General features: G+C 40.2%; 2 protein-coding genes across 3 annotated transcripts; one reads left to right on the top strand and one right to left on the bottom strand.

Moving 5' to 3' along the window:
- Window positions 1–1,191: 1,191 nt before the first annotated feature.
- Window positions 1,192–15,442, top strand: LOC137298409 (uncharacterized). Its single transcript, XM_067830670.1, has 15 exons — window positions 1,192–1,301; window positions 1,733–1,777; window positions 4,676–4,791; window positions 5,666–5,869; window positions 6,030–6,211; window positions 6,968–7,127; window positions 7,534–7,657; window positions 7,941–8,058; window positions 8,659–8,830; window positions 9,591–9,766; window positions 10,131–10,265; window positions 11,648–11,692; window positions 11,832–11,969; window positions 12,996–13,109; window positions 13,296–15,442. Exons 2-15 carry the CDS (start codon window positions 1,749–1,751, stop codon window positions 13,449–13,451), a joined length of 1,869 nt encoding a protein of 622 aa, XP_067686771.1. The 5' UTR covers window positions 1,192–1,301; window positions 1,733–1,748; the 3' UTR covers window positions 13,452–15,442.
- Window positions 15,208–27,030, bottom strand: LOC137298408 (uncharacterized). 2 transcript variants are annotated; one of them, XM_067830669.1, is made up of 11 exons: window positions 26,757–27,030; window positions 22,627–22,687; window positions 22,251–22,418; window positions 21,399–21,532; window positions 20,810–20,942; window positions 20,103–20,246; window positions 18,969–19,139; window positions 18,418–18,561; window positions 17,498–17,950; window positions 16,926–17,016; window positions 15,208–16,355 (listed from the first exon to the last, which is right to left on the bottom strand). In XM_067830669.1, exons 2-11 carry the CDS (start codon window positions 22,685–22,687, stop codon window positions 15,941–15,943), a joined length of 1,914 nt encoding a protein of 637 aa, XP_067686770.1. In that variant the 5' UTR covers window positions 26,757–27,030; the 3' UTR covers window positions 15,208–15,940. The 2 variants fall into 2 exon arrangements, with proteins under 2 accessions (XP_067686770.1, XP_067686769.1); XM_067830668.1 differs by lacking the exon at window positions 26,757–27,030 and adding an exon at window positions 22,826–23,234.
- Between the last annotated feature and the right edge of the window lie 782 nt (window positions 27,031–27,812).

The following is a 27,812-nucleotide window of genomic DNA, read 5'->3' as shown; positions in this document are numbered from 1 at the left end:
CGATACTCTATCTCAAAAATTAAATTACTTTTACGTCAAGAATAGAAAGTCAGTGCAGCAGTTACATCGAAAGGCAACATAGCGTACACGTCCGGGAATAAAAATCTCGATTTCTGTTCACACTTTGAACACATGTACATGATGTCACACCAGGGAAATGACATCAAACGCCACATCATCAGGCTTCAAACTATAAACTTTCAATAATAAGAGTGTCGAGTTCTGCCGCTATTCCAGGATGACAGCACACATAGTGCGGTGGCTCAGTTTCGTTGGATTTACTCTGCTATTTGCAACCTTTCATGGTATATGTTATTTCAAACTGCCTCACGACTGATGCCGAGAACTGAGACGTTCCTATAAATATTCATTACCCTGCTGATATGTCAGTCAAATCTTCCGTTTCAATCAGACATATCTCACTGATCAATCAGAACGTAATGTCATATTAACTAATGGTGGAATAAGATAAAACGAAAATGTCTATTTCCTGCAGCCGCAGGTACGGTTATAAGTAATCGGTAGTAAATGTAGAACCAGAAGAATATTGCATGGATTGATTGCACAGAGCATACTGGGCTAATATTCATCTCCGTCTTCACAGAGTTGTTTTAATCCGAACCGCAAAGCAGATCATGCCTCCCAACGTGCACAGCAGTAACTAACTGGTAATTTCATAGGCACAATTGCCCACATGGATGCTGACCGCTTCACTGCTTATTGTCACGACACACAGTGGGAGTGAGTTTGGTTTTTCGCTGCTTTTAGCAATATTTCCATTAGCAGTGGGGGAAACAAGAAATGGGCTTCATTTATTGTCCTCATCTGACGAATCGAACCCCGGGACTTTATGCGTGGCGAGCAAAACTTCAGCCATCAGACTACCCCACCGCCCCGACGTATACAAACGTGAATCTACATGGTTATAAATATGGAACCTATCTTGGGTTTACTGGACACTTGCTTAACCTACCACAAATCCTTTGACAGACATACTCCTGTAACTGAAAATAAATAAATAAATAAATAAAAAACGGCCTAGTGTTTTAGAGGATACGATGAAGTACTTTAGTGGTACTTTTACTTGTGTATTGAAGTTACTGCTGATATTCTATTGTGGTTAGCCATGCGATTTTTGAACCGAGTTACTGTTCTTTAATCTCGCAGGGAATTCCCCGGCAGGTGGCACGAACCTGTGACGTAAGGATAGGATATCCCGTTGTTGTGCAAGGAAACTGTCGCTATGCTTTCCCTTCATCTGTAGTCGCCAGTTGCCATCCGTACCCATACCGAAAGTATTGGTAAGATTTCTTGAAAAAGCATTTATGATATACATTTTTAGAATGGAGATTTGAGACAGACTTGTTAATCCGATTACTTGCACTATAAAGGGGTGTGGCCTTTCCTAACATTGTAATTTGTACACATACCACTTCATGCAGATGGTGACTAGTTTCTAAGACGAAGTTTTGTTTTAGTTATGTTTACTGGTGATTAGCGAAACAAGTAGGGGAAAGGGAGGATTCAGCTTGTTCTGGCAGATGCCTCAGCCCTCACCAACACCGAGCTCGCTGCTCGGATACGTTGTTTTCTGATTGAAATTATCTAGTGTGGTATTTTCATCCATTTATTTAAACAGACCACTGCTTGCAGCAGTAGTTTTAACTCATACATAGTCACCTGTCCTATATCCATGTGATTGTTAATTGTCATACTGTATCATTTCCTTCAGCAAAGGACACTGGATCATGGATGAGATGGACTTCATATTTGAAAGGTAGACCGATATCCTCACTTTACCTCTTAACTCATTAAGCCCGAGAGCCACCTCGCTGCTCAACACCTGGAACCCCGTGCTGATTGCCTGGCCGGCTGTGGCGAGACTAATTAGGGCTAATCACACCTGATATCCCTGGCTGGTTTCGGAGATTACAGGAAACTGTCTCGTCATACAAGCAAGTCCTGATTGTTTAATTGTTTAATTGCGTTGTAAAGGTATATGTTGAGAAAGCAGGAGTGAATACATGTCATATGTGTAACGTTTTACGTAATTTTATTACACTTTTTCTTGTAGACTTTTGGTGGCGTGTGTATTTTCATAACACGTTTGTATTCTTTGTATGTAAGACATACTTAAACAAATTGTCCCTCTCATATCATTGTGTGAGGTTAAATTGTTCGAAACATCTATGTCAATGGCTGTAAAGAAGAACATGTAACGTTTTACGTAATTTTATTACACTTTTTCTTGTAGACTTTTGGTGGCGTGTGTATTTTCATAACACGTTTGTATTCTTTGTATGTAAGACATACTTAAACAAATTGTCCCTCTCATATCATTGTGTGAGGTTAAATTGTTCGAAACATCTATATCAATGGCTGTAAAGAAGAATTTACGCTCATGCCTAATAATCTTGGTGCATGTGTATTTTCTTAACACATGTTTGTATTCTTTGTATATAAGACATAATTAAACAAATTGTCCCTCTCATATCATTGTGTGAGGTTAAATTGTTCAAGACATCTGTGTCAGTGGCAGTAAAGAAGAATTTATGCACATGCCTGATAATCTTCTATGAAAGAATCGTTTTCGCTGATACATTGCTAGTATATACTGAATATTTAAAGGTAAGTACAAATAAGCTGACTTACATGGAACAGATTCACAGTTTGTCACTTTGGTTCATCTAGATTTAACGCAGAAAATATACGTTATCACACGAACTTACATGTATGCATATTGAATGATGCTATTCCTTGCACATACATAAGACAAAGGGTCATGGGATGGGCGTCATCAAAGTTCCTGAATAGGATGTTTTGAATCTCAACTGTCCAATATAGTGGCTGATTTCTTATCTATGACCAATCGTATCATGAGATACCTGTCACAGAGGAAATGACAGGTGATGGGGCGTGGGCTAAATTTCTGAAGAGCACGTTCGGTCACTAGACAGCTTGGATACAGATTGACTATTGGTTTGATCGTTGACCAATCGATATGCTGGATTTCGCTTTTATCAACTCTAGCTATCATGAAAAAGTTTGTGTATCGTGAACATACATAATTGTAAGGATACCTGAAATGTACATGTAGGACTAACAAACACTTTGACGAGTTTATTTTTCTTTAAAGCGCTCAAAGCGCTACAATCCGATTATTTTTACCCCGGATAACCCAATCCAACCATTGACTAGAGATAGTATTTATTTGTACATACATTTTGCGCACACTACTTGTACATCAAACATAATGGTTTGCTGAACATTTCAATATAATCCGTACATTGTTACGAATAAATATCACAATTCAAGTACATGTATTATAGAATTAAAATAAGTTACACGATACTGATATATTGTGATGTATACACTTGCAGTTGAATCTCCCCAAATATTTATGAAGATGGGCATACTTATATTTGTTTTGAAAGCAGACGAGGTTCAGAAGATTGACAATGAGCATGACTCCACAAAACAGGTTGTCCAATGATGTAACAGCGCATAAGTTTGTTTTACACTTGTCAGTTTACCTGGACATGCATTCGGCCAGAGGCTGTTATTTTGAGGTTGAAAGAGGTGTTCACATATCTCATTTAGTGTTGTCTGATTGAATGATTATACACATCAATTCCGTAGCTGATATATTATCCTCCTTTTATTGACGATGGATCTGATACACGTGATCATTACACTGGATAAGATAATTACAGAGATCAAATACAAACATTTCTTACACAATGCTTATGTAAATTGCATTGAAAAATCACGTTTCAAATAAGCATGAAACAGCTTGAACAAAATACCCCAGTTACCTTTGTATGGTTTATGTGTTCTATATAAGTACATTATGAGTAGATGCAAGAGTACATTATGTACATTAAGTACATTAAGTTCATATTCGATTATGTATTATTGTCAACTTTAAAAATCAATAGTCGCAAATGAATTAGGTCTAAATTAGTAGCATGGTTTATTTCAAATCCACACGAACATGAGTGTAATACAGTATTGCTATTTATGTCTACGATTCATTATATGAACTATTAAAAAGAATGAATGAATGATTTCATTTAGAAGAAGGTTTTGTAACCTTGTCACCGCTAATTCAATCAATGTGCAAACATAGTATCTTAGTATTCACTCCCAATGACGAGTAACAAACACTTACCTCCTGTAACAACATCTCATAATCCCCTTTCTCGCAGACATGTGTTCATTTGCCTGTATGAGCCTCCTGACATTGCAAGCAATTGTTATCAAAACACATTAACAGTTCTTCTGATTAACACAGAAAGTAACCTCTCTCCTAAAAAAAGCTAATCTTTGATCATAACTACTAAATTGTTTGAAATTATAGGTACAGTACGAATTTAAGAGGTGCTTTTTATTAACCCCAATAGGCGGCTCTCGCTGTGAGAAGCTAATTAATTTGCCGCATATACACGGCTCTCGGCCTTAATGAGTTAAGTAAACAAATGCATTTAAAATAGTCTAGATCTACTGTTGGTATAGAGAACCAAGTCAGGACCCCCAGTGCGTGTGCACTAGTGGTCAGCATTAAGCAAGTGATTATTTTCAGGAAATTGTCTACTTGTTTTTAGAATATGGCATTATTTTTGTGATATTTTTGTTGTGTTTTCCACATGATTAGGATATTGTTTGTGTTTGTCAGTCCCCAGAAAAAGGATGTGGACACTGAAGCCCTGAAGCTGGCCACACAGTCAGTACAAAATCTTGAACAACTTCGACTTAAGGTGAAGAGTTCTGCAGTGAAATACAGTGATGGAGGTTTGTGGACTACAAAACACACTTTTATATCAACACTCACACACGCACGCACGCACAAACACTCACACACAAAAACAAACACACACACACACAGAGGGGGGGGTGGGGTAAAAACACTAAACAGCATATTCATGACATTGCTTCTGTGAACACTTGAAGTCAGCTTGTCTGTTTGCAGAAAGGGATGATAGAAGTGTTTTGATTGTTAGGTGTATTGCGGCATGATTAGACAATTGTCATTTAATATTTTAATATAATCAAGTGTTATTTGCCATGAGTCTGGGGTAGAATAGATCTTCAGCAACCCATGCTTGTCATAAGAGGCAACTGTGAGGAATCGGGTGGTAAGGCTGACTGACTTGGTTGACACATGTCATCCATTCCCAGTTGTGCTAGTCAATGCTCCTGCTGTTGATCACTGGATTGTCTGGTCTAGACTCAATTATTTACAGACTGCCACCATATAGCTGGAATATTGCTGAGTGCAATGTAAAACTAAACTCACTCACTCACTCAGTTGATGTCAGGCCAGATGTTATCACATGTGCTGGAGGAGCTGTACACCAATGAATTCATTTACATGGAGGTGTAGGTAGTATTTTCCTGTGAAGTCAACATACCTGTTTCTAATGTGAGTTATTTAGAATATATTTCCTGGCAATATTTGTAGTGTATTGACATAGTAGTAGCGAATCAAGCATGCTATTGCCACAGAGGGAGTTGTCTTGTCATGCTGGGAGTTACCTCCCCTTGTGTACTCTTGCTTTGGAGATTAAATATTCAGCCAAGCACATAGTAAGCAGATGCCATTGTTTCATGTCATACTTCATGTTGTTTTGCCAAGTTGAGAACATAACAATATTCCCTCATCTAGTGTCTGTGAAGATACGATCAACACTTGATGAACTGCGTGACATCAAGTCTGAGGTGGAGGGAAGCTGTGAGAACTATGTGGCGATGTCCATTAACGAACATCCCTTGCAGGACCTCCGACAGCTCACATTGATGCATGTGCCCAGCTCACTGACATCAGAGGTCAAGGACAAATTCACTGCTCTGTTGTCACAGGCATTTGAAGGTAAATATGCCATGTGCAAGACAACTTTAGAAGTTTGGAAAAGAATATTTGTAAGTTATTATTGAAAGTTAATATTATACAGATCGACTTGGTCACTTTAAGGACAAGTATGCAACAGTATTCAGCTTCTGATGTGAAGTTTTGACTTGATCTCCTTAAGGGCGGGCCAAAAAGGTGCTGTCGGCAGTGTTATTGACATGTCCATGGTATGCAGCATCACAGCGGGAGCGAGGGGAGCAGGCGCGACACAACATCATCCTGGTGGTTTACCTGGGTCATGATGACCAGTTCTTCACACCGGCCAATCAACACAATCAGATAGAAGGGAAGGTCATCGACCTGGTGAGAATCAGCAGCTTGTTATCTTGGATGTTTAGATATGTTTAGGTACTCACACATATATCACACATGTGATCAACTAAGGTGAGGAGTCTAATGAATTGATGGCGATTTGGGATGTTTGTAAGGGGGTACAATCCAAAACACATACAATATGATGGAGTGAGTGAGTGTGGTTTTTAATTGCTTTAAGAAATATTTCATTAGTGATATGTAAGGTTGAGTTCATTAAGAAGAGAATTTTTATAGATGCCAACATGTTTCTAATTAGGAAGACTACAATTTTTGGTATATCCTTACTCCTTCATGACCTGCTACACCCATATAAGGTATGAAAGAGTAAGTATATACTCCAAAACATTGTGTTCCTCATAAAAAAATGCTGACATCCATGAAAAACCCTGTTCCTCATGTGTATCATTTCTGAATGCCTTTCGAACACCTGGTCAGCTCATTGTTCATAATAGATATGTTTACTGTCATAGCCCACTTTCAGTGACATTGGTTGTCATCAGATATGTCCAAATAACAGAGTTCTAGTGTTGTAGATATAGAAGCACTGAAGTACTATATATTAGCTAGATAGGTTCTATCAAGAGTTAAAAGGAGTATGAAAATGAATCCTGTTTGTTTTGTGCAAATTCACATCACCTTATGTTCTTATTGTGACAATATTACACTTGATGGAGTCAGATGCTCCTAACCAAAACAAGTACTGAATATCCGTGTATCATGTTCTGGGTGTGTTTTCTGTTTCAGGGCTGGTTACAAGCTGTGGAGCTGTCTCACTTCGGACACTTCCTGGCCAAGGGTCGGACTCGCTTTGTGGAGTCAGTGTTGAATGACCCACAGGCAGTGCTGTATGCTAGTCCAGAGTGGACAGCTCTAACCACTACACTACAGCACACACAGGTCATGGGTAGGTAGATTCTACATGTTATACACACACATACTTGTACTTAGCTCATCTTGCTTAAGTCATACTTCATCAGGAGGAGGCCAAGCTTGGTACAATTCCAGGGATGGCAGTCTTGCACATTAAGATGTAAATCAAGCGATCTTGAGACCCCCGACCACCAACTGATTTTCACCTGAAATCACTTTCACCTGTTGCCATCCCAGCAATGTATCCAGTGGGTACACAGTGTTGCCGTTATTCTGTTGATAATGCTCTATGATACCACACTCACTTATCCATCAGTGAGTGCAAGTTAGTATTGTGTTATTGTTTGACACTGGACTGGAATGTATTGTTGTAACTGTATGTAGAACATATATAGAGTTGTCACAGAGTCGAGTGTATACATATGGTTGGTTTGTGGCAGGCTGCCGTGGATTTGTGGAGGCGTCTCGGGGGCAGGCGGTGGGTGGCATCAGCAAGAAGAGGAAGACGGGTGGCCTGAAGTTGAAGGACACAACCACCTTCTTCCAGCTGTGTGAGTCATGCAGGTAATGCATGCAATATCATTCTTTTGGCCATATCCACCCATTTGCTCCCAGTGACTGACTATTATTTCACAATGTCCTTGAATGAAATTGTTAAATGACACATCACACTTGTTTGCTGTTTATAATTTTATGCTTGGTAATGATTTGAATTCTAGTTATAAGAAATGTGTGTTATTCTATGGTTCCTGTGAATTTTCAGTGTGTCAGACAGACATCTGAAACATACAGGACTCTATGTTATGTTACTTTGAAACACCATGCATGAACACTGGCTGTTGTCTAGACTCCTGCATCACCTTGAGAGGATCGTAGCCGGTCGGTCGGTCTGTTGTCAGGTGGAAGAGGATGACTTGTCTGACATAGCCAGGAGAGCTCTGGGTGTCCTCAAGTCAATGTATCAGGTGAGCCATGTTTGTTCAGACTTAAGTACATCATGACAGGTTGTTAATATCTGTTAATATCTCTCACCCTGGAGCTGGTGCTCTCAGCCATGTGAACCAGCAGTGAAACTTGTGTAAATTCTGTGAGTTTCCTTGATGGTCAACACAGCCACAAGTTGTTACTTAATGATGAATACACAGGTTCTCAGCTTTTACTTTGAGACAGCTGTAAGTTTGTCACATCAAACTTTAGCACAGTAATGTTTGGCTGTGATACAACTGCTGAAGGCGAAATGTTTAAACAATGATTTGAGGTACTTTAGGTCACCATCTGAAACAGCTCGATTAAGTTGTGTAAGATTTTGTACCCCATTTCTAGACAAAGAAGGATAACTTCTCATTCAGTGATATACTACAATAGTCCTGGTTAACAGCTATGTGGGTTTAGTGGAGTTATGGAAACTCAATGATCCATTCTACATACAGTCTGGTTCGATGCCAGTCAATGAGAGCACCCATATAGGGTAACTGAAATTAGCTGAAATTTCACGTATTCTAATTTCCACCAAATGTTTCGCATGGGACGAGTACAATTCACACATAAATGTGTGTGTTTTTCAGGAAGGTGGGGGTACCAAACATGAGTTTTTCCCCATCCTCGTCAAATGGAAGGAGGAGATTGATCCCCAACTCAAGTCTTTCCAGTTTACAAAGGCAGCGGGATTGGAACAAATCATTGGAGGCTGGATGGCTACGACTAGACTACAGGGGAGACAACTCATTCCTCTCAAATGTAGGTACACACCACTAACAGGCAGTGCCTGAAGTGCTATGCCGTGATTCAGCCGTGGAGTGTCCAGGGTTTAAGTCTTCAAAAGTGTTTGAGATCCAATTTTTCAGTTACGCATACTACAAATACTGAACAATCAGGTATGTTCATTTCTGAGTTTGGGGGAAATATCGTACCTTTCCACTCAACTGTTTTCATACTTTGAAGATTGTTTTCCTGTACATGTATCGATTGTGTGATGTCCCATGTATTTATGCCCAGTATGTTTGCTGCAGAAGTGATGCTGAAATAAAGGCTATACTCTGGCACTAAATACAGACATTGTATAAACTGCATGGTTGATACTATAGACTATAAACTGTTTTTTATGTCATGTGTTCTCATTAATTTGACTGTTATGTTTTCTTAATATTATCATCATTATCAATAAAATGAGTTCAGTCATTTCAGTCATGGTCAATAATGGGGAAAAGTAGCCCAGGAATATCTTAATTGTTAGCAATTGTGAGTGGAAGGGATTGCATGATGCCCACTGTGAAATCACTGAGGGATGCAGGGCCTGATTTGCACACAGTTCACCATGTTTTTTCCTTGACACCTGTTTGATCCTACTGCTGTTGGTTAGTGTGTCACTTGTGCTTTCATTTTACCTATGTGATTATTTAAAGCAAATGTATTATGTTACTGATTCCCAGCTGCTTGTCAGTTGTCACTATACCTATACCCAATGTGTGATGTTGTGAGAGACCTGTCCTCTATGCAGGTATTGAGGACCAGCACTCTAGTCTGGTAAAGCTGATGGACATGATCGGAGGCCCAGTGAGGAAAATGGAGCCAAGCCAGATACTCCTTGTGGCCCGGGCAGGAAGTTACATGTATGGGTTGTCTACTCCTGACAGTGATGTAGACTACATGGTGGTGTATGCTGAACCAAATATGGTATGTTGGAGGAATGCTTTCCTCTTTCCACTCCAACAACACAGGCATCCCTGTTGTGTAATCTCACATATCTCACTTTCATCATATTCATTGCTTTCATTTGGCATGCTATTAGAATACAATCTTGTTGATTTGAAACACTGTTCAACCAATTATGTAGCAGTACCTCATAAGCATTGTGCATTTATTGGTGGATACAGCTGGTACAGAAGGGATAGTGCGCAGTTCATTTTCACCTGTGACCAAATAGATTTGCCTTTGATTATATAAACTTTCAGGACACAAGGAAGGTGTGACAAGCAATAAAAGGAAAGTATTCAAAATAATAATGCTTTGGGAATTAAATTATGTTTTCCACTTCCAGAATGTGTTATCAGCGTGTAACCACCTGACGGAGAGCGTGGAGAACAGAGGGCCCAATAAGCAGTTTGAGTATGGAGCATATGAGGCCCGGCTCTTCTGTGAGATGGTGATGAAAGCTAGTGTGGTTATTCTGGAGGTCAGTAGATGAAAGCTAGTGTGGTTATTCTGGAGGTCAGTAGGTGAAAGTTAGTGTGGTTATTCTGGAGGTCAGGGAATGGAAGCTAGTGTGGTTATTCTGGAGGTCAGTAGATGGAAGCTAGTGTGACTATTCTGGAGGTCAGTAGATGACCTCAGGGATCGCTGAGGTTGGGGTTGAGTTCTTCAACAGACGATTGGTTGGTTTCTTGGGTTGTAGGAGTTACTATGGCTAGAAGCTCCACCTCCAATTAACTGTTTTCTGCAGTCTGTGTCGGTGTGTTAATTTTGTCAAATTTACTGTTTACATTTACATGTTGTTTTAGAATTGATTTGTAATTCAAATTTAGTTTCATACACTTGATCCATCACACCCATTGCAATAAAGAAGTTGACTATCCACATGCATAGAACTTAGTTTTCCTTTATCTATACAACTTCTAAAATGCCTTTTAAGATGTCCGAAACTGTTTGCCTGCCAATCTGGTACTTAAGTGCAATATCTTTTTGAATTGGCCGAGGAACTGCATCAAAATCTTTTGTCAACTAAGTCAACTGGATTAGAGGGCGTGGAAATGATAGTAAATTAACTAGCTTCGGCCGAGCTCAAATTCTTGTGCCAATTTTTAGAGCATGCTGGATTGGAGGGATGTCAATTTTGAGGGCTTCCATTGTAGATGGAAGCCAGTGTGTTTATTCTGTAGGTCAGTGAATGGAAGCTAGTGTGTTTATTCTGTAGGTCAGTGAGTGGAAGCTAGTGTGTTTATTCTGTAGGTCAGTGAGTGGAAGCTAGTGTGTTTATTCTGGAGGTCAGTGAATGGAAGATCTAGAGCTAGCGTGGTTATTTTGGAGGTCAGTAGATGAAGCTTGTGAGGTTATACTAGGGGTCAGTGAATGGAAGCTATGAAAAATGTCACCAGAAAGCATCTATGGACCCCTTCATTTACAAATATAACTGCTACAATTTCAGTGTTTTCATTTCCTGTCTACCCAACCATATGAATCAGTGTGATTATTTACCCAGATTGCCAACTCCTAAGACATCCACATCTTGTCTGGCTGGAACTAGTCTGAACTTACCTTGAAACTTTTGTAATTTGATTTATATTATCGCCTGTTTGATACTCACTTCCATGAGCTTGTTCTGCTAAATGTCATATCTCATGAAGAAGCCATGTCATATTTCATGAAAGAAGATAAGACTTCCAGTCTTTGAATGTTTGGGTTACTTGGTTGTACAGATCATATATATCATGATCTTTTTCCAGTGCTTGTTTTCTTTTCTGAAAAATCAGAAGTTTTATTTGTTCACTTTTTTCTTCAAACAAAACATTTAACCAAGATGATTGTTAACCTGACAGTGTTGAAAATATATATTTTCAGCTGATCTTCACAGACAGCCATGAATACATGAGTCCAGCATGGAAGGTACGTTCACTCACACTGTAACCATTGCAATGGTCTGCAAGATATGTTATAATTACAGTGTTATTTACTTCTACCAGCACCAATCAAAGATGGCATTCAACTGAAATATGTCTCAGTTTAAAGTGTTTGCTTTATGCAGGCCCTGTCAGAGAAGAAGTCCCAGTTTGTGACAGAGAGAGGCATCCAGCAATACCTGGGCCTCATCAAGAACAACTTCAATATGATTGAGAGTCAGAAACACATTGGCTCCGGCAGGGACAGAAAACTCTTCTATCAGGTGAGCTAAATTGGAGAATGTTACTAACAGGTCACTGAAGGCACAGGTTATGAAGTAAATGTTCTGTGGTAGTGCCAGTAGTAGTACTCACCCAGGTGACCTTGGTTTACTGACCTGATAAATATCCTGCATCACTTTGGGCTTTCTTCCGATATTACCATTCCCCCTCACTCATCAACTCGTCCAGTCAGTGTGTGAAACAGCCACTGGCCCACTAGACTGTGGCTAGTAAATGTCCAGTCTAGTAAGTAAATCTCCAGTCACAGGCCCACTAGACTGTGGCTAGTAAATGTCCAGTCTAGTAAGTAAATCTCCAGTCACAGGCCCACTAGACTGTGGCTAGTAAATGTCCAGTCTAGTAAGTAAATCTCCAGTCACAGGCCCAACTGGCTAGTGAAGTTGCATCAGGTCATTTTGTAATTAAATCACTCTCTGAAACTTGTTAAACTATAGCACACTTTTAAATAAAAATATTCAGCACAATAGTAGTTCATGATGAAACTCATGTCATGCCAACAATATTTTTCTCAAAGACATGTGCCATGTGTAATCTTTTGTTTATGTTCCTCATCCAAGCATTGGACATGTGAATTATTTGTGGGCCAGTAACTATCAGGCATAGAATTGTCTGTTAACATTTGGAAACTATTTTGCTTCCAGTCATTCATGAACCCACCCAGTCATTCATGAACCCACCCAGTCATTCATGAACCCAACCAGTCATTCATGAACCCAACCAGTTATTCACTCATGATCCCATTCATTTGTTTTGACTACTAACTTGAAATAAATACAGACTTGCTTTGAAGAATAATAAACATGAAGATGGTCAAACAGCAACAAAATGTAACATTCAAGTTATAAGCCACCAAACTGACAAACGTAGGAAGTGTGACTGTGAGATTGTTAAGAACTAACATGTAACTATAGCTGGCCATTGTTTGACATGGTTGTCACAGTGCACCTGAGGATGTAAAATACTGCTGTTGTATGACACTTTCATGGTTGACATGTTTACTCACACAGATATTCCACAAACTGGACAGTGTGAACTACATGGCACGAGGGGACTGCCCCCCGGTCAGGTGCGAAGGGGAGATAAGAGACTTTATCATGAGGGTCAGAACACAACCACTGGAGGTAAGAGTCATACAATGTGCACGGTGATATGCCCTAGAGATGTAAATAACGTATGCTATGTATACATTCATTAAACAATACTCACTCACCTACTGACTGTCTAGGGTGACCTGCCCTAGAGATGTGAATAACATATGCTATGTATACATTCATTAAACAATACTCACTCACCTACTCACTGTCTAGGGTGACCTTGAACGAGAGACACTCCATCAGTTGGCCAGAGCCAAGTTCAACACACTGGTGGATGATCTGTCCAGAAGGGAAAACAGACTGGCTGAAAACACAGACTACAGGCTGATGCTGAACTGGCTGAAGGCAGTCAGAGGTTTAGGCTCCTAGACAGAGACACACAAACTCTCTTGCACTCATCGAGGGGTCCTAGCAGCATAGACTGCAGTCAGAACTGGCTGAAGGTTGTAAAAGGTGGGACAGACTAATGCCCAACTAATGACAGAATACAGACCTGCTGCCACCAGTTCACCGCCAGATAAATGTCTAATGGAACAAAAGATGCAGAGACAAGTACAGAATGAATCCTTTGAAAATGTGGTGCCATTTCAGGACAAGGGGAGTTAGAATCAGTTGTTTCAGAGCATTTCTTCTGAAATGAACAAAAGCATGTTGGTTCCCATTGTCACCATCAGTGTGGGCATCCAGGTGCCTAGGTATGTGTTGACACTGAACTTACAGTGGAATGACTTTACATTTGTACATGTACCATAGAGTGCTATTTTTTATCTCCTTTCTTTTAAAACAACATCATTGAAGAACAGTAGATAACTGTTTGATTGACTTTAAGGGAAAGGATCAGTTTGAGTGATATGGCCTCCAAAGTATCTCCTTGACAAGCAAAGTTTGTTGGGCATTCCAAGTCAGAGCACTATCCTGAAATTAAGAATGTGAATGTCATGTTTGAGTTACATCTACATATTGTGTGTTTCACTGTGAAACAAAATGCATAAAAGCCTGTGTTAGAGTATTGACGTCACACGTTATGAGCTGATATTTTAGATGTAAACAATAAGGTGAAATGCTCAAGCATTTGATGAAGTGGCAGTGTACATAGTAAATATATTCATATGTATAAAAAATTATATTTATAAGGAATAGTGTTTTTTGACCCTCCATTGGTGCCGACTTTAGATTTTATACAAAAGTCTCTGTTACTTTAACCCATGGCCCTCTGCTCATCTCTTCATTTTATCTTTGAGAAGTACATGCATTTGCTTATGTATTGCAGGTTTCTCTAAAAACAGTTTTGAACCTGTACCCACCCAAACACCTACCCACCCCCAGTACACCCTCCCATCACCCTTCTGTGTCTCCCGAACCCCCCAGACTCATTTGTCTCTCAACCCTTCCCTGTGGCTCTGTGTATTGCACGTCTGGCTGCTTCACTATTAGTCCAGCACAACCTCGCTTGTATTTGTATCATGACCAGTAAAGGGGGAAATTAGTACATTTTTAAGATATTAAACATGGGAAATTCAAAATTTTAATACAATGCCAAGTTTTATTGTCAGTAGATACTGAGTTTGGAATAATGGACATTCCTGTTCAGTGGGTTGTTGGATATATGAATGCTGTTCCCATTTGATAGTTTAATACTATTAATGTGATTGTTATATTCATTATTGTATTGTATTGTATTGTATTGTATTGTATTGTATTGTATTGTATCTTCTTGAGATACTGTCTGTGATAGAGGTGTTCAGTAATGTAGATGTAGTCATTGCCAGGTGCCTGTAATGAAATGTAAGCTCAACTTTATAGGTGTCATACAGTCACCCATGTGATGTGTTTTTCAGTGGTCACCCTAGCCACTCATGACCAGCTGACATGGTGCAGTATTACTTGATCCATGAAGTTCTGGGTTAGCAACCAAACCTTCAGCAGCCAATGCTTTCCGTAAGAGGTGGCTAACAGCATTGCTGACTTGGTTTATTTATGTCAGCATGTGTCTATTGTGTATGTTGATGCCGATGATGTTGATCACTGAATATTCTAGTCCACACTTGACTATTTCCAAACTGCTGCCGTAGCTGGAATATTGCTGAGCACAGCACAACAATATTTTTAGCAAACACACAAATTATTTTTCTTTCTCAATGATGAATGTTTTATCAAAATATACATTTTTCATATTAATATATTCAATAAAATAGTGTATTAAGTGCAATAGTGCAGTGTGTACTTAATTAATGCTGTAGTGTAAGCTGTATGGAACAAACTGTCAATTTGTGATCAAGGTTGTACACATCTGTGATGTCTCACTCTGCCTTACCTTCATGAAGTAAACGTGGGTCATAAAATACCATATATTAATCATATTTACAGCTGACTCTTATTTTTCACTGGTGTTGTTTGGCCATTTAAACTGTGGCCCTGTTGAATATTTACTCAGTTATTTTGTTGTATAGTCTTATCCAGTGTGTGCTGAATTGTAGCAGCGGAACCAATCAGGATTTAGTGCCAGCATGAGTATACAAAGCTTTGGAAATTTGTTATTCGTGGGAAAAAGCACCTATTTGAACCAAATTCATACCTACATTTATGAGTTAAAGAACCTATATATCATTCTGGCATGTAAGGTGTCACAATTCGCAAAACAAGTGCAGAGTATGCACAAGTGTACACGAGTGTACATCTAGCCTTGTGACAATGATTGTGAAATTGTCATCAGTCAACTTCGTAAACACTCGTCCGGTTCCACTACCGTTGTCCCCAATTACAGGAGTACCAATAATTGTCATCATTGTCACATTTCAGTCCATGCTGAAACACCCATATGTGGACAAATAAGGTACTGACTGTGTAAACCAAGTACATCATAAGTTCTCCAAGCGGGGATAAATTGTCTGTTTCCGATTCAAGTCCATCCCAGTCGGTGTGGCTCTAGCTTCGTCTTCAAAATGTACAGCTCGGACGGGGTCTGGGACACCAAGTGAGACTCGTGTTGCCATGCCAACACCGTGAGTTGGAGAGAGAGATGTTGGGGAGCCATCTTCAAACACAGAATCATTACCGTCGTCAACTTCAAAGCCCCAGTTGTCATCTCGCCATCGTACAGTGTTATTTGCTGGTGCATCTTTCACTGACTGTAGACGGACACGTTTCTCTGTGTCTCCCCACACCGAGTTCCGCTTCTGGTTGACCAGGTTCTCTCTGGAGACACTAGTGGTGCTGCTGTTCGACAGGTGGCGCTTTGTCAGGTTCCGTACGCGGTATATCTGGGACTGTCCACTGTAAAAACGTACATATTGAATCAGCTTGGGACGGGAAATACAGCATATCATCTGTTGAAATTATTTACTTTGGTATCTGATAAAATGATTGACTTCGGTGTCTGTGTGCTTCGCTATTATGTACAGAACTACGTCAGTCACACTAGTCACAATTGTATAATCTATTCGGAGCAAATGTTTCTCATGGACGTGGAAAGTGAGTGAGTGAGTTTAGGTTTACGCCGCACTCAGCAATATTCCAGTTATATGGCGGCGGTCTGTAAATAATATAGTCTGGACCAGACAACTCGGTGATCAACAACATGAGCATTTATCTGCGCAATTGGGAACCGATGACGTGTGTCAACCAAGTCAGAGAGCCTGACCCCCCGATCCCGTTAGTCTCCTCTTACTACAAGCACAATCGCCTTTGATGGCAAGCATGGGTTGCTGAATGCCTATTCTACCCCGGGACCACGGGTTGGACGTGGAGAGGGTATCGCTAACTGACACTAGGTATAAAGCCTGTTCCACTGATAGTATTGTATGTGACCCTGCGACACGCTTCCAAAGGAACAAGATGTCATACCTCCTGTTCTTACAGTACACCTGCAACAGCAACAGCACCAGCAGAACAAGCAGAAGAATGCTGGCGATCACACCCACACCAATGTACAGACCTGTACAAAGTAACGCCTAGGTCATAAATGGTCAATAGAAAGTACACAATAATTAGTCGCTGATTGTCTATTTTTTGTGTATTATGTATTTAAAAAAAGAGTTCTGGATAGGTGCCGTGCCGTGTTTGAGTGGTCAGATTTACACAGTATCCGCATCGAATTTTACGTTTGTATGGCCACGAATGCAACAAGATCCTTGTTTAAATAACGTTCACAGTGATAAACCCTCGAATGGAGACCGCTGATTGTTATCAATTCCCATGACATCTACAGTCTACGGGGGCACAGTGCTTGAAGGGGAATATTCATGAACTTTGCCGTGGCTGGGGTGTTGTTTAAAGCAGGACTGAAATCGCTAACGAACCCACTCCTCTACGCTTTAATACACTAGAGTAACAATGGGCGAAGAAGCAAATATGCAATCAAATACGGTTTGAACAACAGAACTACTACAGATATGTACACAGACGGAAACCCTCACCTTTCAGATCTGTGTTTTCTTCATGAGGTTTACTGGCTTCTCTAGATACAGACTCATGGGTTACACCGATAGTTGTGTGTGTTTGTGAAGGCGTTGCTGCACTAGTACCGTCTCCTCGAATCCCATTCTCGGTGCTGGGTTGTATCGATTCTGAGTGGGAATGTCCTGCTGCGGAAAACGACCAGGTAATCATTGTCGATGACGAAGATGTCTTGGTGCTGGAAGGTGTGGTCGATGAAGATATTGGCCTTGCTTTGAAAGTTGTTGGTGAAGATGGAGGCAAAGATGGTGTGGGTGAAGGTTCTAGAGGCAATGTGTTTGATGGCGTTATGTGTCCGGGGTCGGTAGTGCTGATAATGCTTCCTGTTGTAGAGCTGGTAGACTTGGAACTTGCTGCAGGAGTTCTATCAGGATCTGGGCTTGTGGAGGAGGTTTGGGTTGTTGGTTGTAAATCTGGTGTTGGTAGAGTATGAGTGAGTTAAGATTCAACACAGGACTGTGATACTGACACGGAACAAATAATTGTAATACTGTACCGATACTGAAATACAAAATAACACGGGATGTTGGATAGTGATACTGCGTGGGATACGGAACAGAGGATAGCGATACCATGCCGAAACCTGCAACAGAATAGTTCATATTACACGGTAAAGTATAATAGCATTAACTATTACGAGACATATGATGTGGAATGCCTATGAGATGCCGCCCTTTACTTTCATTGACCAGCATGCATAGGACAGTGCTTGAGTACAGGTACCCGATATCAGCATTGTACAAGCCAATTTAACTACTGGGGTTTGATACAGTATTTTAAGTCACTATTTCCAGGTCAGCCCATGGTCGTATCTGGTCCCAATATCCCCGATCTGACCAACGTCGGCAACAGTAGCCATGTAAGGTATAACGTATTTCACCTGAAGCACACACGACAGTGACTGGTGCGGAACAAGGTAACGTGCTCAGATGAATCTTCTCTCCCACGTCTTTGTACGCAGCCAGACAGTCACCACCGAGGTCATCTGTGTCTAGGCGTTGTAGCAGGCTCTCGGCGCTGCTCCCTGAATCAAAGTGTAATGATAGGACATGCAACGAGTACAAAGAGCTGGGTAGATTTTGAAGACAGTATTGCATGTGTGCTACTTCCTGCTTGTTTTGTATGGCTCATTCGAGTAAGCATTATTCGATCATTGCCTCAGATTTCGGTGATTCCTTCAAAACGTAGAGGTAATCTACAATCAGCTGAAAGAGATACACTCGGCCATTTCTATGTCCTCATAACCTGTAGCGGATTTAACCTCCTTAATTTGAAATCATAGCTTAGACTGAAGGGTGACGTTGGCATACTGAGTTGTATGATTAGGTATGTCTTCACTGATTTGAGTTCAATGTGGACTAAAGCGTTCAAATCAACTTGGTATATCTCAACTTCACAACACCGCAATTAGTCCACCAGATTCCCACGTACCATTACTCCAGTGCCATGCTGTGTTTCTGCTCAGACCGATCCAGTAGTATTCTTGTGTGCCCTGTGAATTCTTAAACGGCAGGATGTCCATCCTTGTCGCATGGGCCTTAGTCAGTCCAGGACAAGCCTGCTCCCACGTGCTGTACGTCATGTCAACCGATATGTTGCCATCTGTACAGGAAAGTACACACGTTCCAGGACCAAGAGCGTGACTTCATTATTAAACACTTCACGGATAACCAAGTACATTATCACAAAATGGTACTTTAGAACTGACTGGGTTTCGGATGTGTGTTGACTGGCCGAGAATCAGAAACGAATCAAATTTAGGTTTGGACGGCTCAGTCAAGGTAACAGTGAGAGCTGCGGAGCAGACACAACCCTGTGTCCTTACTTTCATGGCCTTGCATTCCCTACAGTTATTGATGTAACTTGAGCAACTTGAATACAGAGTTGGCGAGTTTTAACAAAACATATACATTCATGTAAGTAGGGAAAACAAAAGTCAGAGATATGTCAAAGTAACCATTCACACCTTAATTCTGGAATCACAAAAGTCCAGACACTCTGTACCGTGGTCACTTTCTGACAAGGGATTTGACATGTAATTATGTGAATATATCCTAAGGATGAAAAAATGAAAAACATTTTTTCGAAAACTTGAAATTTAAACTCGCTCGCTCGTAGACCGTTCCATGAGCTAGAATTTAATTTCGTTCAGGCCTTATGTTTTGAAGTTGTGAATGAATGACACAAAATTCTACTCATTTTGACGTGATACGGTTAATTTACAGCGATATTCTCATCCATGGACGAATTTTCACTTTTGCTCAAAATACACTTTTACCATGTTTTGAAAGTTGTAAATGATTGAATATATGTTTATAAGTAACATAAGATACAATTCGAATCATTTTGACTTAATTCAGCTAACTTACATCAATGTTTAACAATCACACCCATGAGAAGAAAATCATTTGGCAAACATTCACCATGAGCGAAAAAACATTTGCGAACATGCACCATACACCAGAGTAGTATAAGCCTGTTTTCTTTATTTTATATATACATATTTTGGGGGGTTTCGGTACCACATATTTGAACATAGTGTACATCTAGAACAGTTACTCTCACCTTTCTGGCAGAATGCCGGTTTGTGAGTTGAGACTTTGGTACCACACAGATCTGCCATCATGACGACAGGGTGTTGCGGGGGTTTGTACAGATACCCACACTGACTGGAGTCTGTGTTCATGGCGGACCAGGGGTATAGGTCAGCTGGAACACAACACAGGTGTGTAGGCTGTAGTATCATGATGCAGCAACGAGCATACAGGGCCCCGTTTCACAAAACTCTCGTAAGCCTAAGATCTCGTAACTTTTCTCGTAACATTCGTATCTCCTATACTGTAACATAGGAAGTAGGAATGCTACGAGAAAAGTTACGAGACCTTAGGCTTACGAGAGCTTTGTGAAAGGGCCCCCTGGTGGATATGTTGGGATAAAGTTCGTAAATGCAAAAGTACATAAATACAAAAGTAAAAGAATTTGTTTTGTCAACGCTTATAAAAAGATGGGGTGAAATAAAAAAAGCACTTTCAACATCCTAGATACTGCAGTTGATTTACCTAAGTATATCCATATGCACCTATTGAACAAAGTTAACGTTTAAGGTTTAACGTCTCGTGTGCAATTTTATATTCTGTACACAAAATCACCGTGGTCTGTTGGACTTGGTTAAAAAAACCGTTTAAAATGGTCACTTGTAACCTGATAATGCGAGACTTGTGAACAGACCTGTTGTCTGTATGAACGTATGTAAACAGGGAAGTAAGACTAACGTTGTCTGTAGATACTGCCGTAGCCTGATCCTCCACATCGCTCTCCGGCGTTGTGGGAACATCTCTGGTCACACTTCCCCATGTCGGCTTTGGAGAGATTCCCTATATAATCCAGACATCTGCAGCTTGTTTCCTAGAAATACAAAACACTTATTTGTTTTGATCTGCAAGGACTCAATTCAGAAAAGAATGGCAAAATATCTGATTTTTAATATTATATTATTTGAACGTCTTATGTCACACAGAGTGAATCAGTTATATCACTCCCAGAATGTGTCATACTACACTAACTCATAACATTCGGAATATGTTATATCACATACCACATGTTTTTAATCTATTATCGCCCATATGCTGAATTTGTTCTGTCACCTGCGTTTATGTATATAGTCGAAGATGGAGTCGAGATCATGTTTTGCCGATTACATCATGTGTATAATGTTGACATGTCTACATAGAAACTACTGACTTTCAACACATTGCCACAAGGTATGTACACATTGTACATACACCACTAAGTAAGTCGTTTTAAACAATAATGATATCGATCTGTGAAATAGGTGTCACGTCGCCTTTAGCATATGCTCACACTTATGACTGCGAATGTGTATTTTTGTTTGCACTGGAGGTAACAGTCGAACACTTCTGTGACCCCTCTGTGGTTCAGCGTAAGGGTCGGGGGTAGAACGTAACACCCCACGTCCATGTACAGTGGGGAACCATCTAAAACATGACATGTTCACGGTCAGGAAAACAGTTGTATGAGTCCACGTAGAAGCAATGTCTTGTTTACTTGGCTAGATAAACAAAATTGAAATTGTATGAAACGGGTTAGCACACCATTTATCTCAGTACACCATTTATCTCAGGGCTTTTTAGAAGTTGTGTTGATTAAGACTGTTTGTGTACATACGACTTATTTTATTCTGTGAAAGCCGACGTTTCGACATAGATTCTAATGCTACTTGCTTGACAATGACATTAGAATCTGTCGAACCGCCACCTTTCACAGAATATAAGAAGTCTATAAAAATTGCCATCGTACTTCAGTACTAGGGCGTTCTCAAAACAGGACCACCAGAGTCTTAAGTCGGAGAGGGGACAGAATACATGTATTGGAAACATGGAACAAAACCCAATCATTCATTTGTCTACATGTAGGCAAAGTTCAGCCTTTATCGATCTGGGAAAAATGCCCAAACGTTTGACATCATTGATGATCACTGGTCCAAAATCAATAATTTTTTCCTCTCGATGAAAAGGGGACACTGAGATCGCACCAAAAGACATATTCTGAGTATACGAAAAGATATATTTTGTGTAACAAACCTGAGGTCCAATCTTGTTTACCTTGTTACTTTTACAAAATTATTGTTTTCGTAAACATACAAACGGTCACCCAAAATCATATCTCTACTAAGATACCAGTGAAAGATAGTACCTTGCCATGTCCATGATGTGTGCATCTTTCTTCCCCCAAGCCACACATGTGTTCCGCCAACCACCACCCCTCGAAGATCCTCCAACGAACCATCACGTGGAACAATCATCCCCCCTCTCCTCTGGCACAGGGTGTGTCCATTTTCCCATGTCCGAAGCGGAGAACACCCTGGAAAGTCACGACACGCACTGAACATCGACAGTGACACGGTGTACTATATATTACTGTCACATCCACAGTGGCCTCCAAATTCACGAAATATGAAGAGCAGTTGCAATGATGAAACGTTGCAGTTTGTGACTAGAAGTACGCCAAAGGATCGTTTCATGAAATGTGTTAGGACAACCACACAATTAGAATTGGTAGAATTACTTACGTGCTGTTATAGAGAGAAAACCCAGGATGAACGCTGAATGTAACGTCACAGTAAGTAACATCTAAAACAGAACGATAACGTGTGAAGGAGTGTGGTACTGTTTAGAAAAAAGACAATTATCATCAGATGGAATTCCTAGAAAAATGATAATAATGGTCACCATTATCAGATTCCATATAAAAGACATGTATTTACTCACTGCTGTAAAGTGTTTCAGTCGTGCTCTGGGTTGAACAAAAGTCTATAAATCGGAGGTGCGCTTATCACAAACACATGAGCCACACCCTTGTGAGCCACTGGTCAATGCTTAACCCCCGAATGGACATTCTAATCCGCATTCCATGCGAGCAGAAACAAGAATTGATATCACATCCAAACAAAAGAATTGTCCTTGTTTACACATCAGCAAGGTAGTAAGTGTGTGATTGAAGTTTCTGTTATATACAGGTCGACTCATAAGCAGGTAGCTCTTCCAATATATACAAGTAGCTGACAGATGATACACTGGAGTAAACAGTTTGTTTGGAAAGTTAAATGACAATCTCTATGATCTATCATCATATCACTCTATTGCCGTGTATGTTAGCTTAAAATGCCACTCATGTAAATGTGTACTTCAGCCTTTCGAGAAATTAAATACATTAATCTTATGTTTCAACGGAAGGGGAGTGATAAATATATACAAGATATATTGTGGAATATATAATTTTCACAACTTAATCGGTCTTTATAACATTAATTGTAATCCTCACACGAAACAATATAATTAAAGTGACCACAATATTAATATGTTGATATTCGGGTTGTTGTGGTGCTAAATGCAACTTCTACCTTGGACCTTTGCAACTTGGTTTTGTCCGATACCGTACCCGTCCACTTACCACCTGCCACGGAAACATATACCAACACACTGGAGGTATGCAGGGTTGTTTTATCCTCCCGTATCTCTTTCTATAACACTGCCCCACGATCAATCAAAGCTTGGACGCATCAGCGTAATGTGGGGCAGTCGTGACGACAACAGTCTCTGGTGCTCCCTCACCGGAAAAAAGACGTGTCTAGGTTGTGAGGGAGAAGACAGTTATCAGCTGTTGATTTTATTACTTTCAGTGATTAATATACATATATGATGGTTACAATGTCTTCACCCAAACTTGCTATCACCCATTCCCTTCCAACATACCCAACATGTTGAAGGCATCCACAAACCCAGTGATAACCACAGGCAACTCCAGTCGCCACAGGCATCCTTTTCAGAGGATTTCGAATGAAAATATTTGCTGTTTGCGTACTTACATGTGCGATTGATCAGAAACATTTTCCCTAAGTAAAACATAATTTTCTATAATTTTTTGTAAACTAAAAATGTCAGGTCATGACTGCTTATGACGAAAATCCCTCTGAAATGTTTGTTTGGGAATACAACGACCCTCTTTATTTCATTACCAAACGGGACAGTAAATTTAAAGTACCCTAGTCACACCCGTAGTGCGGACAGAAAGGATGCAGACTGTGACTTGCAGTAGCAATTCCTGCCGATGATAATTTCCGGAATAGCATCCTGTGTCATCTCTATGGTGCCTTAGCCGATTGACCTTAAAAACAAGTTATCTCAGCATCTCGCAGTGGTGAGGTGTTTCATGTCACGAATCAACTACATCAAGCTCTCGTATACAAGTGATGCTTATTCACATCTCCGTTATTGTTTATTTTATTGTTTATATCAGATATCAGGAACAACGTGAACGTGTGGTTCTCCCTGAAGATACAGCCCAGTAACACAGCCTTCAATAGCTGTCAGTGCTGCCCTACAGGTAATTGTTGCTGTTTCGCGGAACCGTTATCGTATATAGGCCAACGATCAAAGCTCAAAATGAAAGATTTTTAATAATCTGTCCTGACCCTTACAAACTAACCCTTAGAATCGAGAAGGCCCTTGAAATCGCCAAAGCGACAATAACTGTTTTCTTTGCAGATATCTGTTCATTATGATAATATTTAAGGACTGACGAACAGATTCGCCCAGTCGGATCCGACTGGAATTTTAAGGTATGGACACTGTACCGTACGCTGCACACATTTACACACTGTTACCCTATTACGACAGAAGCAATTGTTTCATCATTCCAACATCAATCAAACGATCACACTAAAAGGCTGAAGTGATGCACCCCATGTATAACACACTGTGGAGCTGTACGTGCTGGATATAACACAACAATAGCATCTCGCCCGTCTCTCGGCGCCCAAGTTTCAGTATATCTACTGTTTGCCTTTGTTGGAAATTCAAATACCCGCATATTTACAGCGTCTTTAAGGACATATTTCACTATGCAAGACAGTTCTGCTCCAATGTGATATATACCTGACCTTGAAGTCTCTACATCCCTCTAAATAGCTGGTTGTTTGTAAGTGTAATTGTGCATGTGAGTTTATGGCGACACTGATTACGTATCGCCCTTCACCGATCACTCTCTGATTATTTCTGTTACAGGTTTACATAAAGTTTCTGTTATATTCAGGACTAGGCTTGGTTTGAAGATCCACGTTTCACTGATTACAGAAGGTTGAGAGTTGAATTTTGAACATAAGCAAGTATTCACTTGCTTGTTATATCGTCACTGTGCATTGGATGTAGATCGCGGGTGGTTCGACAGAGACTTTTATATATAGAACCTGTTACATGTCAAGAGAACCACAACTGCTGGTGTTGAGATCGAATGTACATTCTAGCATAGGCATTCTTTGATGTGTCACCAGTCTTGCCTATTCTATCACAGATGTTTATGCGTTTACAGTAACAAGTCCATTGAGATCGTTTAGAGGCGTGTTTGTCACGTGTCAGGCAGACATAGTATGGCTTCGTCTACGATTTAAGTTTTAGATGTTTCTATTGTAAGTTTGAACGAATAATTAAAAATAGTCCTGTTTCGTTAATGCAACATGCTATGCCACGAGTGTTGACGGCCACAAGTTACAGTGTTTATCATGTCTTTTACTATTGCGCTTAGTATTTTACTGTATGATTCTCGTGGTGTTCATGCTGACATGGTTGAAGGTTGTCCCAGTGTCCCAGATATGTACATCGATGTTCATGGTGTCAATCACTGGACTGGACCCTTACTTCAAAGGAGTTTCATTTAAATACTAAGATGTACATATGCATCCGTTTTGTGCCGATGTATGGTGGGAGCATGTCTGCAACACAGTAAGAAGAACGTGTGGGAAACGATAGAGTCGTTACGGAGTAATTCTGGTATTTTCTTAGTATTTCTGAAAATAAAGTAAACTGTACAAGCCTGACTTCCTGGTAAGGAGTGCACTGGTGACAGGAATATGTCAACTACGCGTCTATTTGAAAACTACTGAGTTAAAAGCAATTAAAGTGAGTTCTACCGTTAGTAACAACGGTATGTCTTCATACTATCTTCTCTGAAATGGGGAACGTGAACTCGGGTTTATCATCCCGTTCAACATTATTACACGTATGTATAATCACGTGTACGTGAATGCGTGTGTGGTTTTGAGTGTTTGGGTGACAATCGTAAGAACTGTCTTGGGAAGAGTCCATTGAACGGTTCTCAGTAATGATAGATATGTGTTTGTCAAGGCAAAGTGATGACACCCTGCTCGAACGGGAGAGTCTACCCTGCAGCCTGACAAAATACGTGCCAGTTCAGTGAATCTTGTAATCTGGAAAGTTCCCACAAGTCACTGATGCATTTTTCACAGCTGAATATGAAATGTATAATTACGATGTAATTGGCGTCTCAATACCGGCCTTCGCGAAAGGTGATTTATAACCACTATACAATATGGTGGAAAAGCCACTTCGTCGTTCGTGTAAGTGTATTTACGAAAACATCCCAATCGATTCTAGATTCACTGGCAACATTTCACAATTAGTGGTTTCATGAAAAATTGCTGTCCGTAATCATTAAAATGCTATTTATAGAAATTCAGTCTTCTTAGTAATTATCCGATTTTCACCTTCAAAATATACTGAACCCCCCCCCTCCCCCCAAAAAAACCCCAAAAAACCCGCTGTGAATCGCGATTTCGTATTTATGACATTGCCTATTTTGAAAGTTTATTTTAAGCACTTTAGCTTTCTCTAAGATAATACTTACTTGTATCAAGAAACCAGATAATTACCAGAACGAAGCATATTCATGTGTAGTATGCATGTTCAGTTCAACGGATGCACAGATGATATTCTTTGGCCACATGTCCTTTCCATGCAACAATCAAATGTCACTGTTCAATGTGAGAACGCCAAGAAGTCAGCCACAGCTTGAGAACCAACGCCAAGAACTCAGTCACAGCTACAGAACCCCCAACAGTTGGCACAGGCACTGCAGAACATACTCAAGGCCCGAATTCATAATCTCACTGGTTCAATCTGGTATCAGATAACCTTCACCTTGGAATGTCATTGCTAGGTTTGCATTGTGATGAATAATGCTTTGTTCCACATTTAAACAATTTATTATATTTGTTTGAATTTATCTATAATGCAAAAATTACACATCAAAACTAACTGTTCGTCACTTTTTTGCAGAGTATATGTGAATGAGACATGGTAGTTTCTCTTGTATCTCTCATTTCTAGTCGATGCTGTGAAAGGACATACATGTTTCATGGTTCGTGAACGATATAACAATAGAGCTGATATCAAAAGTTGTAATCCCGTTAGGGTGGGGGCATCTGAAAGTATTCGGGTTCATTTTCCTATGACGGGCGTAGTTTGTTTATGTCAGAGTCAACCATTTTCTTTTCATCCACAAACTGGTAGCAGCATTTTGAATTGTCCATCATCACCTGCCGTAACTTGGTTCTGCAACACGTTCCTGCCACTGGTCAGCATGGGAGAAGTTATTGCTCATGTAGGAAAATAATGCTGCTGGTGGATCTTGAAACTGGTAATACTGTGCGGCATGTAGTAAAACTACTGTCCAGATATGGGCATACATTTCTCCGTTTCGAAGTTCCAAACCTTTTTCTAGTTTCGTATGGTAATTTTTCGATTTGTTCAAACAAACAAACAAAGTACCCTCCAACACGATATCGTGTTCAAGTTGGACTTGTGCCAATAGGATGACAGGTGGCTGGGATATCAAACGGACAACATAAGACAGATTTAGACTGGTCATGTGTATTAATAACCCCACACTGGAATGAGTGAT

The sequence above is a fragment of the Haliotis asinina genome, chromosome 10, assembly GCF_037392515.1.
Source record: "Haliotis asinina isolate JCU_RB_2024 chromosome 10, JCU_Hal_asi_v2, whole genome shotgun sequence".
NCBI lineage: Eukaryota > Metazoa > Mollusca > Gastropoda > Lepetellida > Haliotidae > Haliotis > Haliotis asinina.
This window is presented reverse-complemented; position numbering and strand designations above follow the sequence as displayed.

What these genes read in the sequence shown, in the direction of transcription:
- LOC137298408 (XM_067830669.1), bottom strand. Translation starts at nt 22,687, where the DNA reads ATGTTACTTACTGTGACGTTACATTCAGCGTTCATCCTGGGTTTTCTC. An exon ending in CACATCATGGACATGGCAAG is followed by an intron (nt 21,533 to 22,250) that starts GTACTATCTTTC and finishes GTCATGTTTTAG; the next exon opens with ATGGTTCCCCACTGTACATG. An exon ending in ACCGGCATTCTGCCAGAAAG is followed by an intron (nt 19,140 to 20,102) that starts GTGAGAGTAACT and finishes TTTCCTGTACAG; the next exon opens with ATGGCAACATATCGGTTGAC.
- LOC137298409 (XM_067830670.1), top strand. Translation starts at nt 1,749, where the DNA reads ATGGATGAGATGGACTTCATATTTGAAAG. An exon ending in ACAACTCATTCCTCTCAAAT is followed by an intron (nt 8,831 to 9,590) that starts GTAGGTACACAC and finishes TCCTCTATGCAG; the next exon opens with GTATTGAGGACCAGCACTCT. An exon ending in TGTATGCTGAACCAAATATG is followed by an intron (nt 9,767 to 10,130) that starts GTATGTTGGAGG and finishes TTCCACTTCCAG; the next exon opens with AATGTGTTATCAGCGTGTAA.